Source organism: Coturnix japonica, chromosome 26 (assembly GCF_001577835.2).
Source record: "Coturnix japonica isolate 7356 chromosome 26, Coturnix japonica 2.1, whole genome shotgun sequence".
Lineage (NCBI taxonomy): Eukaryota > Metazoa > Chordata > Aves > Galliformes > Phasianidae > Coturnix > Coturnix japonica.
In genome coordinates this window covers 2,759,949-2,775,430 of record NC_029541.1, presented here as the reverse complement: position 1 = coordinate 2,775,430, position 15,482 = coordinate 2,759,949, and the positions used below count along the sequence as shown (strand labels likewise).

The following is a 15,482-nucleotide window of genomic DNA, read 5'->3' as shown; positions in this document are numbered from 1 at the left end:
TTGAGCACAGAGCAGAAAGCAGGCAAAGGGAAACCACAAACCCCCCTCATGCTGCTCTGCTTCCTTTAGTTTCATTCACGTTTTATACTGTCACCCAGCACCCTGCAGGAGCCCACAGCACCGGGTCAATCAGCTCCATCACCCCCCCCCCGCCCCCCCGAGGATTTAATGAAAGCCAAAAGAAATGAAACGAAAGGTAAAGGGACGGAAAATGACCGCTGGGCTCTGCAGGGCGGCCGCACTGCCACGAGGTGGCCCCCATAACACGCAGAGCTTTGCAGCTGCAGGATGGCTGGGGTGAAAAGAAACAACAAACCTCCACCTACAAGGAAACAGCCTCCGAGAAGGCAGTCGGTACAAACAACCCGTTATCAGAGCACAGATCCCTCACCATGGGGGTAACACAGCAGCCCTGCTGTCCTCACCCTACTCAGCTGCTGCCCGCTGACAGCCAAAGCAATGCATCCCTCCTTCCATTTCCATCTGCAGTTGGGAACAGCAGGGCTGGCAGTGGGTTTGCGGGCTGATCAGTCAATGTGCTTTCCCCAGCCACTAATTAGCTGCGTTATTATTTGATTATCACGGAGTTAGCAGGGAAAAAATAGGCCTTGTGGATTAGGGTAACAATCATTAACTCTGCGTGCATCCCCCGTCCTGGTGGATTTATATGAGCATCGTGCCACTGGAAAGCTCTCCCATTTAAAAATGATAATACATCTTAAATAATCCTGCATGCTTCTAGGGCAGGGGTAATTGAATTGAGGAGGTACCATTAATCCCCATTGCTGCTATCAATGCCTTAAAGTGATGGGGGGGTTGGAACAAGCAGAGGAGGGGCAGTTTTTTGCCCTCTCATTGCAGTGGATGGGGTGGAAGTGCTGTGTTGTGCCCACAGTCCTGCTCTGCTCCGGCAGCTGCTGTGCCCCTGGGATGCAGCTCGTTGCTGGAAGGGATCCCAGGGCAGAGTGTATTTATAGAGCACTCTGGGATCTTCAGGGATGGAAGGAGCTGTTCTAACCTGGATTTACAAGCCAAAAAAGTAGCCAAACGCTTTCTGCGCTTTGCCCTTCATCTGCTGGCATTCTGCATTCAGATGGAGAGCCTTCCATTAACCCTGGGGCACTAAGGGACATTCCCAGCTGGCAATATCGGTCCCAGCCAGGGATATTCCCCTTGGCACCCCATCCTGCAGTAGGATGGCAGAGATGCCCTTGGCATGGTTTCTCTGGCAGATTAGCACCCCAGCAGTGCTGGCATACCCATGGGATGGCATTGCAGTCCTTCTGCTGGGCACACAGAGCCCACAGCTGTGAGACACACAGGGAAGTATTGCTTAGGACCAAGGATTGTGCCCCCAGCTGCTGCCACCCCATACACTGAAGGAGCACAGCATCTAATAGTGCAGCCAGGCCCCAGCACTGACCCCTTAACACCACTTTTCTCCACACAGGGTTATTTTTTTCCTCCCTCCAAGTGGAAACTGAATCCTGATTCATTGCCCACGGGGTGATGCCAAATGGACAACCTGAACTCACAGTCACAAAAACCGCTGCTCAGAAGCACGGGGATACATACCTTTAATTTGCTTTGAAAGGCATGTAGCCCAAACTGACAAGAAAAACCACAGATCCCACATAGGAGAAAACAGAGCCTGAAAGCAAATATTAGTGCTCCTCTATGGGCACAGCAGCAGCGCAGCCCCACAGCTGTGACACAAGGAATGAGCATTTCAGGTCTGGTTCTCACCTCGGCTTTTCTGAGCACAGATTTATTTGCTTTGCCCTATAAATCCACAGCAGCACCAGCACAAAGATGGAGAAGCTCAAGGTGCTGGGGTGGGGACAGGCCCATTGTGAGCTCCCTGCAGCTCCTGGGTTCCTGTAGATCCACAGCTGCAGTCCCTGAGCAAAAATAGGTGATGTTCTTTAGGATGGAGCTGCCTGCTTCTCCTGCCATTGCCCCACAGCAGGCAGCAAGGCTGGCACTGCTTCACACTTCCACAGCACTTATCACTACAGGCAATGTCACACTCAGCTCTGGAGCAGAGATAGGGAGCCCAGGGGCCTCTGTCTGGGTGAGAAATAACTCGGATGGACACGAGCAGAGCCAGCCCCTGTCAGCAGGCAGCGGTGTCAGAGCAGGGACAGCGAGATCACCTCTGTGCTACCCACAGGAAGGGGAAAAACAGGGAATGAGGGAATGAAGGTTGGGTGGGTGTGAAGACAGATGAAGGACAGCATGCAGGGTGAGCGCTGGGACAAGGGACCTGCTTTTAAACTGGGCCATTCCAGTGAACAATGCATTTACATCTGCTGGCATCCACCAGGTCCCCCCCAGTCTGCCAGCAGGGAGGAGGGAGGCATTTGTGCAATGAGATTACGGAGATTAGCTCCGTTAGGATAAGCAGCTCCCAGGCTGGCCCTAATCCAGCAGGAGCCTGCAGCCCACACACCACTGCTGCCTGCCTCTCCCTACAGAAGCTGAAGGGCTCATCTCTCTCAAGCAAAACCAGCAGGAAGACTAATAAAAAGCATATTCTAAACCTAAGTGGCTGAGGGCAATGCAGCCATACAAGGCTCACTCGGGCTGCAGAGCCAAGGGGCAGCACTCCATGCTCAGCACTGTGCCAGTGGGTGCTGATGGGGCTTTATCTGCATTTCTGCACGTGGTGGAAAATCACTTGGGGAACTGAGCAACAGGTTGAAAGTGCCTGAGACCAACTGGAGCAGCTGCTGAGGGCTGTGAGGGAAGGGCCTTGCACTGACAGCACCATATCCACCCCGGTGTGCTGAAACCAGGAACAGAGATTACATTGCAGCAGGCTGTGACCTGGCATGTGCCACTGGCCAGAAATAAAACTGTTTATGTAGCAACGGAAATAATAGCAACAGCAGCTAGGTAAGATGTAGCTCCCTCTATTTATGTTACTTATTTATTAAGGCCAGGAGTATCTATTTATTTGGGTGGAAGGGATCTGTTTCCATTACAAATGGTTTTGCTCGTGGTGAGCAGCCCAGGCTGTGCTGCAGGGATCTTCTCACACAGCTTTGAGTGATGCATGTTGCCCTTCTGCATGCATTGAGATGGGCAGGATGCAGCTGCAGGTGGGGACCATCACCCCGTGCCATCCCTTCGCTGCACTGCAACAAGGGAAGGGTCAGGTCTAAGGGAAAAGAAATGAATCACCAAGGGGTATTTATAAAGCTTTGTGCCAGTCTCATGCATTTCCCATCACACTGGGATGTGTCAATGGGTCACGCGTGGTCCTGCAAGTGCTAAAGGAAGGGCTGGAAATAGTTACAGCCCTGCATGTGATTGCAGCAGGGGGAAGGAAAAAAGCTGAGCAGGAAGTCTTATCTGTCTCTCACCCCCTTGGTGCTCCTAAAGCACAATCAGTGTTTCACATAGCAAGAAATGAGATATAAAGCACCCAGGATCCTGCAGTGCTGCCCAGCAAAGGAGCAGAAACTGCAGCATCCTGGTTGCTACAGTATTTATCTGCATCCAAAGGAGACCAGAGGAACATGCAGGCAGCACACAGCTGTAGGCACACATGCTGCAGGAGGAGCTGGCAGTGCATGGTGCCAAAAGCTTGCAATGCACTGAGCTCTGCACAGGGCAACGGCAACACAGGGAATTGCAAAGGGATATACAGGGGATATACAGCTTATGGCTGAGAGATTTATGCTCATACCAGAAAAACCATCCCTGCTTGCCTGCCCCACATTTATTTTGTGCTTCGATTCAAGACAGGGAACTTCTGGTGTGAATTCCCTGCGTGACCTTTCCTGTTTGATGCCTTCACAGCTGGCTGCTCAGCCCTCAGGCATCGCTTCATTTCTGCCATCCATCACCAGTGATTCCCGGAGCAGCAATGCCACAACTTCCAGCACTGCTGTCACCCAGTTCTGAATGGAGATATTAAGGACATCACTCCAATGCAGGCCTTCAGAGCAACTGTGCTTCTGAGCACCCACACGCGTGGTTGTGGTTGTCCTGAGAAGTGTTTGCAGAACCCTTCAGGCAGATCTGACAAGAGGAAAGAAAACAACCCCAGCACGGCCCACCATTCATTCATCTTCTGTGCAGAGGAGGACTCAGTTTATAAAAGGATTAGATGAATCACATGGAGAGCAGCATTGGCTCGTTAGCTGATGCTTCAAGAAAACCTAATTATGGGCAAAAGTCACCTCGGCAGCCCAAGCAATCGCAAAGCATGGGCCAAACCCTCCTGTGAGCAGTGCCTGTGTGAAGGGCTGAGTGCCACTGCAGCCCTATGGGGAACACACACAGCCCAGAGCCTACAGCCCGCACCTACATCCATGTATCCGCTCATAAAGGAGCTCAGAGAACACTCAGAGTCTGTATGTACACACTCTGTTGCTGTATCAGCCCATAAACTTCTTGTTTAATCAAACATCTGCCATTCACCCCCACTAAAAGAAGGGAAAGACCCCATTCTGCTGCCTTGCAAAGAGTCTCTGCATGTAACGTACATCACTTAACCACGCAGGTCATAACTCCAGACCTTTTTATGGCAGGATGACTTCACCTCCCAACTATTCTGATATCCACTGGTGTGCGGGACGTTACCCATTTATAGGTTTCTAATAAAAGCAAATCTTCCTTAAGTGGCTGCCGCTGGATTTCTCAACGCAGCCCAGGGATAAGCAGGATTCTGAGCTTTAAAAAGATCTCCACCGGGCTAAATAAGAAAGTGATGACCAACCAATGTTATGGCAAAACTTCAGGACGTTCTAATTACAGCACGTTTGTCACATCGGAGCACTCCTCTCCATCAGCACAGAGGCACTGAAATCACCACGTCGAGGCCAAAAACCTCCTGCCCATCTCTGCTTAGACACAGAGGGTAGCACAAACTACAGCAGCACTGAAGCGATCCGGAATAGATTAAAACCAAGCTCTTCTTTCAGGAATTCACAGTCTGCTGCTAAAGAAAATGATGCATTTATTTGCTTTTAAAAACAACCAGAAGTACAACGTTAGGAAATATCTGCCCGTCACATTTAGATACAGAGTTTGAGACTGACTGAAAGTGTTCCTTCACAGGGTTATATTCACATGCACCTTAAAGTGTTTCCTACATTTCCACCTCACTGTATTTACAATAAGAAGGCTAACCTGTGAATTCCTCACACACACACACCGACATAAAGTGTGGACAGCTGCAAAGGATAAGAAACCCTGAATAGTAAATTCATTGCACCAAGACGAATGTAGGCTGGTAAAATAATAAGGCACAGTACTATGGATAGGGAACACGGGTTATTCCTGCAGGGCTGCAGCCTGTGTTCCCTATGAACACAGCGATGCTCACCCATGCAAGACTGCTCTGCTGACCCCAAGGTCTAAATGTGACAGTGGGAGCTGAGAACAAAGTGTTGGCAGAGTTTGGGGCTCTTTGATGCTACATGGGAAATGCAGCCATATCAAGTTAAAAAAAAATAACAAGAATCAAGTGGTATCTTCGATATACATCAGATATAAAACCATGACGTCCAGTTTGATAGATGCTGGGTACCCACAGCCTCCTAGTGCTTGACACATGGAAAAGCTGCAAGCTCTTTGAATTAAGGAGAAGTCTTTCACTGTGGTTTGCTTTCCATCCCAGCTGGGTACCGCAGAGAAGCGCTGCAGATCTTTCCATGTTATTTTGGCTCTTCGCTTCCATACCGGCATTAAACTTTGGCAGGCAGGGGGGGATTTGTGTCAATCATTTCAGCCCAGATCCGAGCGCACAATCAGCCTTTCGTTTGTGTGGGTAGGATTAGTAAGACATCGCTGAGATCATCATGTGGACGTTTCGCAGCCAAAACAGCTATTAGTGTTTAAAAAGAAACAAAATAGAGCTGCAGCCTGCAGTGAACATCCCTTTAAAAAGGACCCGAGGTTTATTTCAGAGGTAGATTCAAAGATGACCATTGCAAAGAACCTCTACCGCTAAATTCCTAATTCCAACAGCTTCCACCTGCACGGAAGCCCTATTAGTTCGCAGCTATTGTAAACAATGGCAGACTGCATAACACACCTCAAACCTTACAGAGGGGTTTGTTCTGAGCTCTGAGCTTAGCAGACAAGCAGAACTCCCATTCAGACAGGTCAGACTGGGTAGCAAACCTTAACAAGGAGCCCACTGGAGGCAGAGCCCAAACCAGCTTTGGGGGCTGCAGCATCACATCCCACATCACTGAGTTCAAACAGAAACAAGTTTCTCTTTGCAACTGAAACAGCCACGTGGTATTTGGACCCCGGTGTAAAAGCGATGCATATCTGGCAGATGCTCTGCCTTATCATTTGTTTTATAGTTAAAAAAAGATATTGCTAAAACAAACAGCTAAAAACGCGGACGATGAACACAGCGCGTTACTTCCAACACAAAGACTAATGATAACGAGTAGTCAAACAGAAAGAAACATCATAAGGAGCATCGACAAACAAGTCCAGGTGGTTTCATTATAGTTCCTAGAAATGTGATGGATGTTTGGTTAGAAACCCAAGCAATTGGCATTTGTGTCGTGCTAACTTCCTAAGAGAACACAATTGAGGGTGCAGGGGAACCTCATGAGTGCTGGTAAAACAAAGAGGTTCCTCAAAAACAAACACTGTTGCGTTCATCTATTTAGATGAGTTCAGCACTGTATCACTTCAACATCCTAACCAGTATTACAAGTAATGAAAGCGATGCACTTCTGATAACCTCGGACCTCATTTATAGTGCTCAGCTTCTCAAAAAGCAAATGTGGACTTGAGATTCGACATCATCTCACTGAAGACTGTCACTGCAAGCAGATCCATGATTGATAAACGACACTGTTAACAACACAGCCTGTGTTCCAGCCCTGTGAGCGTGGCTGTGTGTGATTCCCATAGGAACCCACCACGAGTTCAACAAGGGAAGTGTTTGCAGGTATGAGAACTCAGCTCACACAGACACTGAATTTATGAGCTCCCTTGAAGGGCTCTTCCACTTCGGGCACACTGTGCCACGCTATTCTTAGAAAGCAAATACTGCATAAAGAACACAGGGCTTAGTAAATGAAAACAGAGCTCTGGGTTATGTAGAACCTCTTTTCAATATAGTAGAAATCTTCCAAAGTTGCTTCTTTTTCCTTCTCATCTGCTGTGGCTACATAGAACAGATTAGCAAGACAGTTAACTGTGTGATTTTAAAACACAGGAGTAGTCCCAGGTAAATAAGGTTGATTCTTCAACATGTGCAGCTCACAGAGAGCACCTTGCTCAGTCAGGTCAAGGTGAACACAACATTTTGAGGTAAAAAAGGCAACGTTTTTGCCAGCTAATGACTCCATTTGTTGCTTCGCAGCTGTGATGTGAGAAGTTGCCTCGTCATAACCAGATCCCAGAAGTCCCAGGAGAACAATCATTCCACATTGGGTATTTTAGAGATGAAAGCATTCTACAGCCAAGCCACTGGTTGCTGCTCCTAAAACAGGGTATTCCATCTCCTCCTTGTACAGCTCCTAACACAAACACTCTGTCTTCTTCCTGGCTCCAAACACTACTGCCACTCTACAGCCCTTCTATGCCAAGTGCTCCTTTTCTACACACCTTTCTTACCAAGCTACTGCTCCTCACAAGGTTCCCCTTCTTCCTCGCCCACCTGGTTTATTTAAATAAAAGAAAGTTAAAAATGCAAATAGGAAAATCAGAGGAAACGGGACGTTCTGGCTTTGGGAAATGTGTCCCTTCTATTAGAGATGCTGCTGACATTGGTGGTGTGTCCTATCACTTCCCTCCCCCCCCCAAAATCTGTTTCCCTGCTTGTATGTTCTAATAAAACATCATTCAGCTTCTCTAAACATAAAATACCACTCGTGCCTTAGTGTGAAGTGAACAACAAACACAGCACACACACACACTGCTGTTGCTCGTGGCCACGTGGATAAAAGCTAGACTACACTATTTGAATAGCATTACTGAGCTTAGTGCATTTACTCTCATAAAACAGAAGTCAGCAAAGCTCCTATGTGAGAATCTCCACTTAAAGAACAGTTGTGGGAAGCCTGGGGCTTTGGCTCTCACTCTTTGGCCTTTCCATCCACGCCTCCATCCAGCTTTTGAGCAGTGCTGTAATTAGAATAGGGAGAAGCTGAAAGCTCAGCCCCATCTCCTCAGAAGCCAGCTCTGCTATTGAACATGTGGTCACCTTATCTTACAAATCACCCTGATCCTTCTTTTGTTTGTAGAACCAGAGACTCCTTGTTTTAATACTAAAAACTTGCTGCGGAGAAACTCATTAAATTTAAAACCCTCTCTTCATAAGAGTTCTAAATTGTGTTTAAAATTGCATTCAGGAACCTGGCAAGAGATCAGATGTTTTTGTAAATGGACCCACGCCATGTGGCTCCAAGAGCTAAGAACCAGAACAAGTTGTGCTGCTATCGTTACAGGTCACACCACCACCCCATGTTCTTGGAAGATAAAGGAATTAGAAGCCTACACATCTCAGCATGCAGAAACATCTCTCTCAGACCCAAAGGAATATGATTAGGACTAAAATAATTTATCTCATAACGCAGTTTGATTTGGATCTATGAATTTTTTTGTATCTTATCAGTCCTTCCTGAGATTACACTGAGATTTTGGAGAGCTATTCCATTTATTAGGGCTGTTCCACACATGTTTTCTTCTTATATTCTACATCTTAAGAACTTTTACTTGTCTGACCAGCATGGCATGCTTTAGAGTTCCATGGAATTCAATAGACTTCACACACACAACAAAACCAAACCTAGAACTCACACCAACAAGCAAACACACACACACATATACACACACACCTGGGAGAGCTTCTTAATCTGAGCTCCAAGAAACATGTCATGGAATCATCAGCCCCAAACAAAGCTGCCCATGCCTGCAATGGACTCCTTCTGCTCCTGAGCTTCCCTGTCAGCCTCCCACAGACTGTAAAGGGAAATAGCACATGTGCAGGAATTACATCTACCTACACCTCCTGTGTTCCATGGCGTTCCTGAAATAAAATACAATTCAGGCTATAAAATGTCAACACCAAATTTGTCAGCATTTCTACCCAAAGGTATTCCTTAAAATTCTTAGAATAGATGAGGGAAAAGCAGCACAGAGGAGTCCAATCTTTCAGACACAAGTTAGTGAGTTCTTAATGCATTACACCCATAACGCATTTGTGCTTGTGAAAACGGGTGTAAAAACTCTCCCCAAAATAAGTTAATTTGGGGATTAACTGAAAATATACATTGTAAGTCAATTTCCCTTGTGTCCTAAGCAAAATAACCTCCTAAGCTGTCTAGTTTGGTTTCCAAAACAGCATTATTACATAGCACAGCAGCCAAACTGCCACGTTACTCATCAGATGACCTGACCTACCTAGAATGCCATCCGCACCTCGCTGCAAGAGAAACAGTCTGATAAAAGTTAGCCCTTTAAATGTTTAAATCCATTAAAAACCTCTGCCTTTAACTTCCTTTGACGTTATTAACAAATAATTAAAATAAAAAGTATGTGTTCTGGAAATAAGATGATTCGCTACTAGCTGACCAGCTTCGGCAGCACAGTGCATAAAGGTATACTGCCATTGGCGTCGGATGTTAAGTTAGCCCTCAGCTTGTTTGCTACCCCAACCACAGGAGGCAACTTGGAACCAATTCCCGTGAAAGAACTCGTGTAGCTAGAAATCCTTTTACTGGAGGTTTTATCAGTGCTGGGTGGTTTGGGTGTTCGTTTACAAATCCACGGGTGCCTTAAAGCTTGACTTGGAGTCATGCGCACGGCAGGATCCCAGCTGAGACATTCCTTTAAGAACTCTATGAACAAGGGATCGTCACAGCCTTTCAGTGCTGTCACCCAGTCCTTGTTCCCTGGAGCACCTCGCACTTTCCCCCTGCGCGATCGGCTCCCGTTGAGGGTCACTCTTCCATCTGCATGTGTAGTTACAGTGCAGTAACGAGGATGACCCTTGGAGTTGATAAAGTTTTTGGCTCGCTTGGATTGATCCAAAAGCTTCTGAGGGGGCATTCCGAGAAGTTCCATCATACAAGCCAATTGGTCTCCCTCGTCCTCTCCAGGAAAAAGAGGGTATCCAGTCAATAGCTCCACCAGAATACAGCCAAAACTCCACATATCTATGGGCATCCCATAGCGACTTCCTAGAATTACCTCTGGTGCTCGATAAAATCGAGACTGAATGTACGTGTAGACTCTTTGGTGCTCAAAACAGCTGGACCCAAAATCTATAACCTTGATTCCACTCCTCCCTTGCTGTTTGAGAAGGATATTTTCCGGCTTCAAGTCACAGTGTATGATTTTGTTTCTATAGAGCGCATCCAAGCACTGCAGTATAGAGTGAGCAAACTTACGCACCAGCTGGATGCTGAAACCCTGGAACTTATTTCTCTTAATCAGCTCATACAAGTTCATACTCAAGAGTTCAAAAGTCATACAGATGTGGTTCCGAAATGTGAAGTTTTCCAACATGTGAATAACATTCATGCTGCCACTTTTATCCTGTTTCTTCAGGTGCTCCAGGATCCGGATTTCTTCTGCTGCTTGACGATGGAATCTCTTTTCATTGCGAACCATCTTTAAGGCTAAATGCTGGTGGAGTTTGTGGTCATAGACTTTAGCAACTTGTCCAAAACTGCCCTTACCAATGATTTTGAGCACTTCGTAGCGGTAAGCGAGATGGTCGTGGGGCACATGAATGTAGCTGCCTTGGTCATCATCATAACCTCCGTTGTTGGGGCCACCAATCACTCCTTGCCTCTTCTTTGCAGCTGGACCCACAAAGTAAATCTCAGAGAAGTTAAATATCTCTTGCTGCTCATATGCTGATAATTGATGCTTGTACTGTTTGACGGCTTCTTCTGGAGCTTGGGAAATAGCCTTGTGTGCTTTTGAGGAACTGATGCCACCTTTAGAAGTGCTTAAGCTCTCTATGCTTTTATCTCTTGTCAGGGAAGGAAGAGATCTTTCTGAACAAGTAATTCCTGCAGACTGAAGGGAACCACTTCTTCTGTTCCCAGAGTCTTCAAACAATTGTTCCACTTTGACCTGGCTCCCACTCAGAGGGTGATCCTTCATTGCAAGCTTGGTGCTACAAACCTACAGATAGAAACACACACACACAAAAAAAGCTTTATTTAATCTTTTTAAAGCACAGACCGAGAACAAAATCAGTATCACAAATAAAAACAGTAATACAAGCGTGGTTTGCATTTCCATTGGGAACAAATAAAGAATGCTGCACGTCCTACCTAAGCTAACTCAAGTTAGAAGTGATGTTAGAGAAGGGAAATGCACAAAGAGAATGCAACTTAGTGAAACAAGCGCATGCACAAATGTGTTTTTAAGCCCATAAGGGTAAACCCTAGAGAGTCAAACATTCAAACAAGGATACAATGCCAATCTCCAGCAGCATGCACACAGTCAGCAAACAGCCAGGGGAACGGCTATGTTTAGCTTTAAACACGGCTGCAGCAAACACAACCAATGACAGATGCAATCTGCACCTGTCTGAAACGAGCAACACAACATGAATGTGCAGGGAAGTGTTAGCAATATTGCAGAGACAGGCACGCCACTGGAAGACAAAGAAGCAACAGCAAATGATGTTAGTCTGGCACAGCCAAGCTGAACAGACAGCAAAAGGATGGCAGCAGGACAAGATATATCTTCTGTATATAAAGCTTTTCATACACATAAACATTTGGTTTTGTGTTTATTCTATTTTAAAGAGGAAAAACACATCATAACCACAGTCCCTCTGGAATCACAATAGCTGAATAACTATAAGGAAACAGACTTAGAAATCCTTCATAATCAATAATATCTTTTATTCTTTGACAGCAGCTTGTAACCACTGCCCCTTACTGCCATATGTTAAAGTATTTGCATCAAAAATAGCAAATAAATACGAGAAGAAGATTCAAGTTTGACATTTTCAAACAAGTAAGTGCTGAACTCCCTGGAATTCAGACCATGATTTGCACAGCAGTTACTCCCCTCCTCTTCCCACTGATGCTCCATGCTGACAGACAGCAAAGAGGTGTTGTTTTATCCCACACAACATGGAAGAAGCCGAGACTGGAGTAGCAACATCTGTTTTCCATTCTGTCCTTTAATCTAAAAATAAAGATTTGAGACACATGCCAAACCCAATCCCCGAAAACTGAAATAGCTGCACAGGAATCACACAAAAAAATATAAATAAACCTGCAGAGCCATAGCAATAAAACCAAATTCCTTTTTAGTTACACAAAATCTAACATCCTAGCACAGCCCATAAATAAAAGAAGTGAATGTTCTCACCGAAAGCAAGTTACATCTCTTCAAAGACGGTGTGTTTTGCTCATAAGCCCACAAGGTGGGCATTGCCTGCAGCTGTTGGTTTTAGATGAAGGGCGGTGAGGCCACTGGACGCATCCTCTTGAGTTTCACTGCCCAGAGCCCTATCAGCCCCAGCCCACCGTGTGCTGTGAGACACGCCTTGCCAGAAACTCTTGAGTGCAAAAAAGCAAAGCCCAGCCCTTGTAATGCAGAATAAACGCCTTTTTCTTGGAGCCTGGCTGAACCCCTGAGATAAGGAAGGCGTATTTTTCAGAGCCAGAAAAAACACCATTCAGTGGAGCGCTATAAAGCAGCATGCTTACAAACAAACAAGACAAAGCACAAAAGCTCAGCAAACCCTGTTCCATCTAAACGTGTTGTTGTTTGCAGCAAATACTTACTGTTTCTAACTCCCTCAATATAGAATTTGTGAGCATATTCCTACCACAACTGTTTCTTAAAGATCAAATGATGGTTCTGGAGCCCAAACCAGGCTCAACATCCCTAAGTTGAGAATAGCCTGGGATGAAAAGGACCACAATGATCATCTGGTTTCAACCCCCTGCTATGTGTAGGGTTGCCAACCACCAGACCAGGCTGCCCAGAGCCACATCCAGCCTGGATAGCAACAAGGGTTGAGTTCTCATTCTCAGGTGCCTGTCACAATGCACATAACAGCAGGACACACACAGAGTTCCATCTGACTTGAAGTCAGATGACTTCTGAGCAACACCAGCTTTCCCTCAGCAGCTTGCTCTTACAAATCCCAGGCTACCCAGTGTTCCTTTGTCGTTGATAAAACACGCTGTTAGAAGCCAGGAAATTACAGTGACAACACAACTGGCACCACATTAAAGACTCTCACATCCTTCTCACTTCAGCTGAAGTTTTATAAGTAAACACTCAAAGCCAATTCCTACACTATTCTCCAAAGTACATCGGTCATTTCCACAAACTGAATCAAACCCATCTATTCTCAAAGCAGAAATATTTATGTTCTCTGCTATAGCTGGAGATGAAAAGAAGCAACAGCTGCACATATCAGGCATCCTCAGCTCTCACGTAACTTTACATCACAAAGCAAGAAACCGAGCATCACTGAAATCCATACGCTTCTCCTTTAAAGCTGAGCTCAGTTTCCATCCCTGCACACCTCAGCATGCAAGATACCACTGAGACTGCACTCTTTTTATATGTAAGGGTGAATGTAGGCCATTCTACAGCCCTTAAGTTGGTCTTAAAAAGCCATCAGGTGTGATGGACAACATACAAATGAAGGATAAGTTGCACTATAGAAACAAAACACCCATATAATTATATTTGCACTTCACTGTATAATTTCAGTCTACTGATTTCTGTTTAGTTATGAGCAGCTGTAGTGATGCTGTGACTGAAACACTGCATTTAGGAGCTCACATTTGCCCCCATCACAAAACTACTGCTCATCAAATCTCTGTATTTCTTCTGTTTTCTCAATGCAGTCGAGAAAGGAAACCTGTGCTACTGTATTTGCTCAATGAAGGGCAAAGACCAAATGAATTAGTAATATAATAAATCTACACTAGGTGATGGTTTTCAATGCATCCTGTTCAGCAAAATGCTTATTTTCCATTGTTCTGACAGTGTTTTCTTTGCCCAAGTTTCCAAAGAAAGAAACTTTTATAAGACATTTGAAGACACAAACCTAACAGTGAAACCTTGGGATTCAATGAAGCTGAAACGGAAACATGCAACAGCTAAAGCAAAATGTGTGTGGACTGATGTACTTACCAGCACAAGATGTGACACAGCAGAAGGCCTCAACCATTTGCATGTATTTACCATATATTTGCCGTATATTTGCCATATATTACCACTCAAACTTCAAAATACTCACATTAGATCTTCCGAGGGCAGGCAGTCCTGAGGGGCTGTGCTCTTCATTTGCAGACTCTTGGTACCTAAGCTGATCTATCCTCATATAGGAGTCATATAATCCGTCTCCAAACCTGGCTGGAAATGTTCCACACAGTTATTGACAATTCATATTGCAAATGTTTGGGTGTAACTCATGAATCACAGAATAACCTGGGTTGAAAAGGATCACAATGATCATTGAGTTCCAACCCCTTGCTATGTGTAGGGTCGCCAATGAGCAGGTCAAGCTGCCCAGAACCACATCCAGCCTGGCCTTGAATGCCTGCAGGGATGGGGCATCCACAGCCTCCTTGGGAGGTTCTCATATAATTATTAAATAACATTTAACTATGGCATTCAGAGTGTTATAATACCAGCGTATAACACCCTTTAGGAATCTTAGATCGACACTTTTGCTTTAATTTAGAGCTTCTCCTTTTTCAATCCACGCTTACACTGCAAATATACCCTCCAACTACAAATATACCCTCCAGGAACAGGAGGCAGCACGTTCCCCTCCCTGCATTAAGCACATAATCCCAAAGTGGCCTCATCGAGAGCAGCAATGCAAAAAGGAGCAGATCAGACTAGCTGGGAAGTAGGTTATCCCTTACAAACGATACGGGGGGATTACAGGCAGGGAAAAAAAACACAATAAATTAGTTTTTTATAATATTAAGAGGACGCAGTGTTAAGAGGACCCAAGAAATACATAGGAGTGAAGCAGAGTGGCTTCAGGACCCCCCTTCAAAGGGCTGCAAGGGCCTGGATGGAGGCCCCCCTCTCAGCTAGGCCCACACGTAGGCCTCATTGTTCCGCCGACCCCCTCGGGGTGCTTAGGGGCCCTTCTAACCCTCCTCACCTGCACCGGGCGGCGCCTCCGGCTTCCTACCCAGCAACATGATGGCGGGGGGAGGCGGCCCCCATCCCACGTCTCGCCTCCGCCGCCGCCCCGCACCTCCGGCCGCACCGCCGCCGTCCAGCGCTGCCGCTGCGGGCAGCCAGGCTGCGGCCGCCCGCAACTGCCGGGCCGCGGCGGGGCCGCTGGTTGCCAAGGAACGAGCCTCCGCCCGCTGCCGGAATGAGCATGCGCACTGCGGGCGGGGCGGTGCATCCCTCTAGGACACGGGTTCGAGACCGGCTCCGGGAACATCGCTCAGCCGTTCTCTCTTAGCTCTCTCTTTCTTTAAGACCCACAGATAATGGCTGAGGGTTATCCTGAGCTCGCTTTCTTTTCCTGT

General features: G+C 46.3%; 1 protein-coding gene across 3 annotated transcripts; it reads right to left on the bottom strand.

Annotated features, from left to right (window-relative positions):
* Nucleotides 1-4,949: 4,949 nt before the first annotated feature.
* Nucleotides 4,950-15,329, bottom strand: DYRK3 (dual specificity tyrosine phosphorylation regulated kinase 3). 3 transcript variants are annotated; one of them, XM_015885304.2, is made up of 3 exons: nucleotides 15,104-15,329; nucleotides 14,222-14,337; nucleotides 4,950-11,121 (listed from the first exon to the last, which is right to left on the bottom strand). In XM_015885304.2, the coding sequence occupies exons 1-3, from the start codon at nucleotides 15,141-15,143 to the stop codon at nucleotides 9,550-9,552; spliced, it is 1,728 nt and encodes a 575-aa protein (XP_015740790.1). In that variant the 5' UTR covers nucleotides 15,144-15,329; the 3' UTR covers nucleotides 4,950-9,549. The 3 variants fall into 3 exon arrangements, with proteins under 3 accessions (XP_015740790.1, XP_015740791.1, XP_015740794.1); XM_015885305.2 differs by having other exon boundaries at nucleotides 14,222-14,333; nucleotides 15,104-15,285; XM_015885308.2 differs by lacking the exons at nucleotides 14,222-14,337; nucleotides 15,104-15,329 and adding an exon at nucleotides 12,328-12,445.
* Between the last annotated feature and the right edge of the window lie 153 nt (nucleotides 15,330-15,482).

What these genes read in the sequence shown, in the direction of transcription:
- DYRK3 (XM_015885304.2), bottom strand. Translation starts at nt 15,143, where the DNA reads ATGTTGCTGGGTAGGAAGCCGGAGGCGCCGCCCGGTGCAG. An exon ending in GGAGGCGCCGCCCGGTGCAG is followed by an intron (nt 14,338 to 15,103) that starts GTGAGGAGGGTT and finishes GAACATTTCCAG; the next exon opens with CCAGGTTTGGAGACGGATTA. An exon ending in CTGCCCTCGGAAGATCTAAT is followed by an intron (nt 11,122 to 14,221) that starts GTGAGTATTTTG and finishes TTCTATCTGTAG; the next exon opens with GTTTGTAGCACCAAGCTTGC.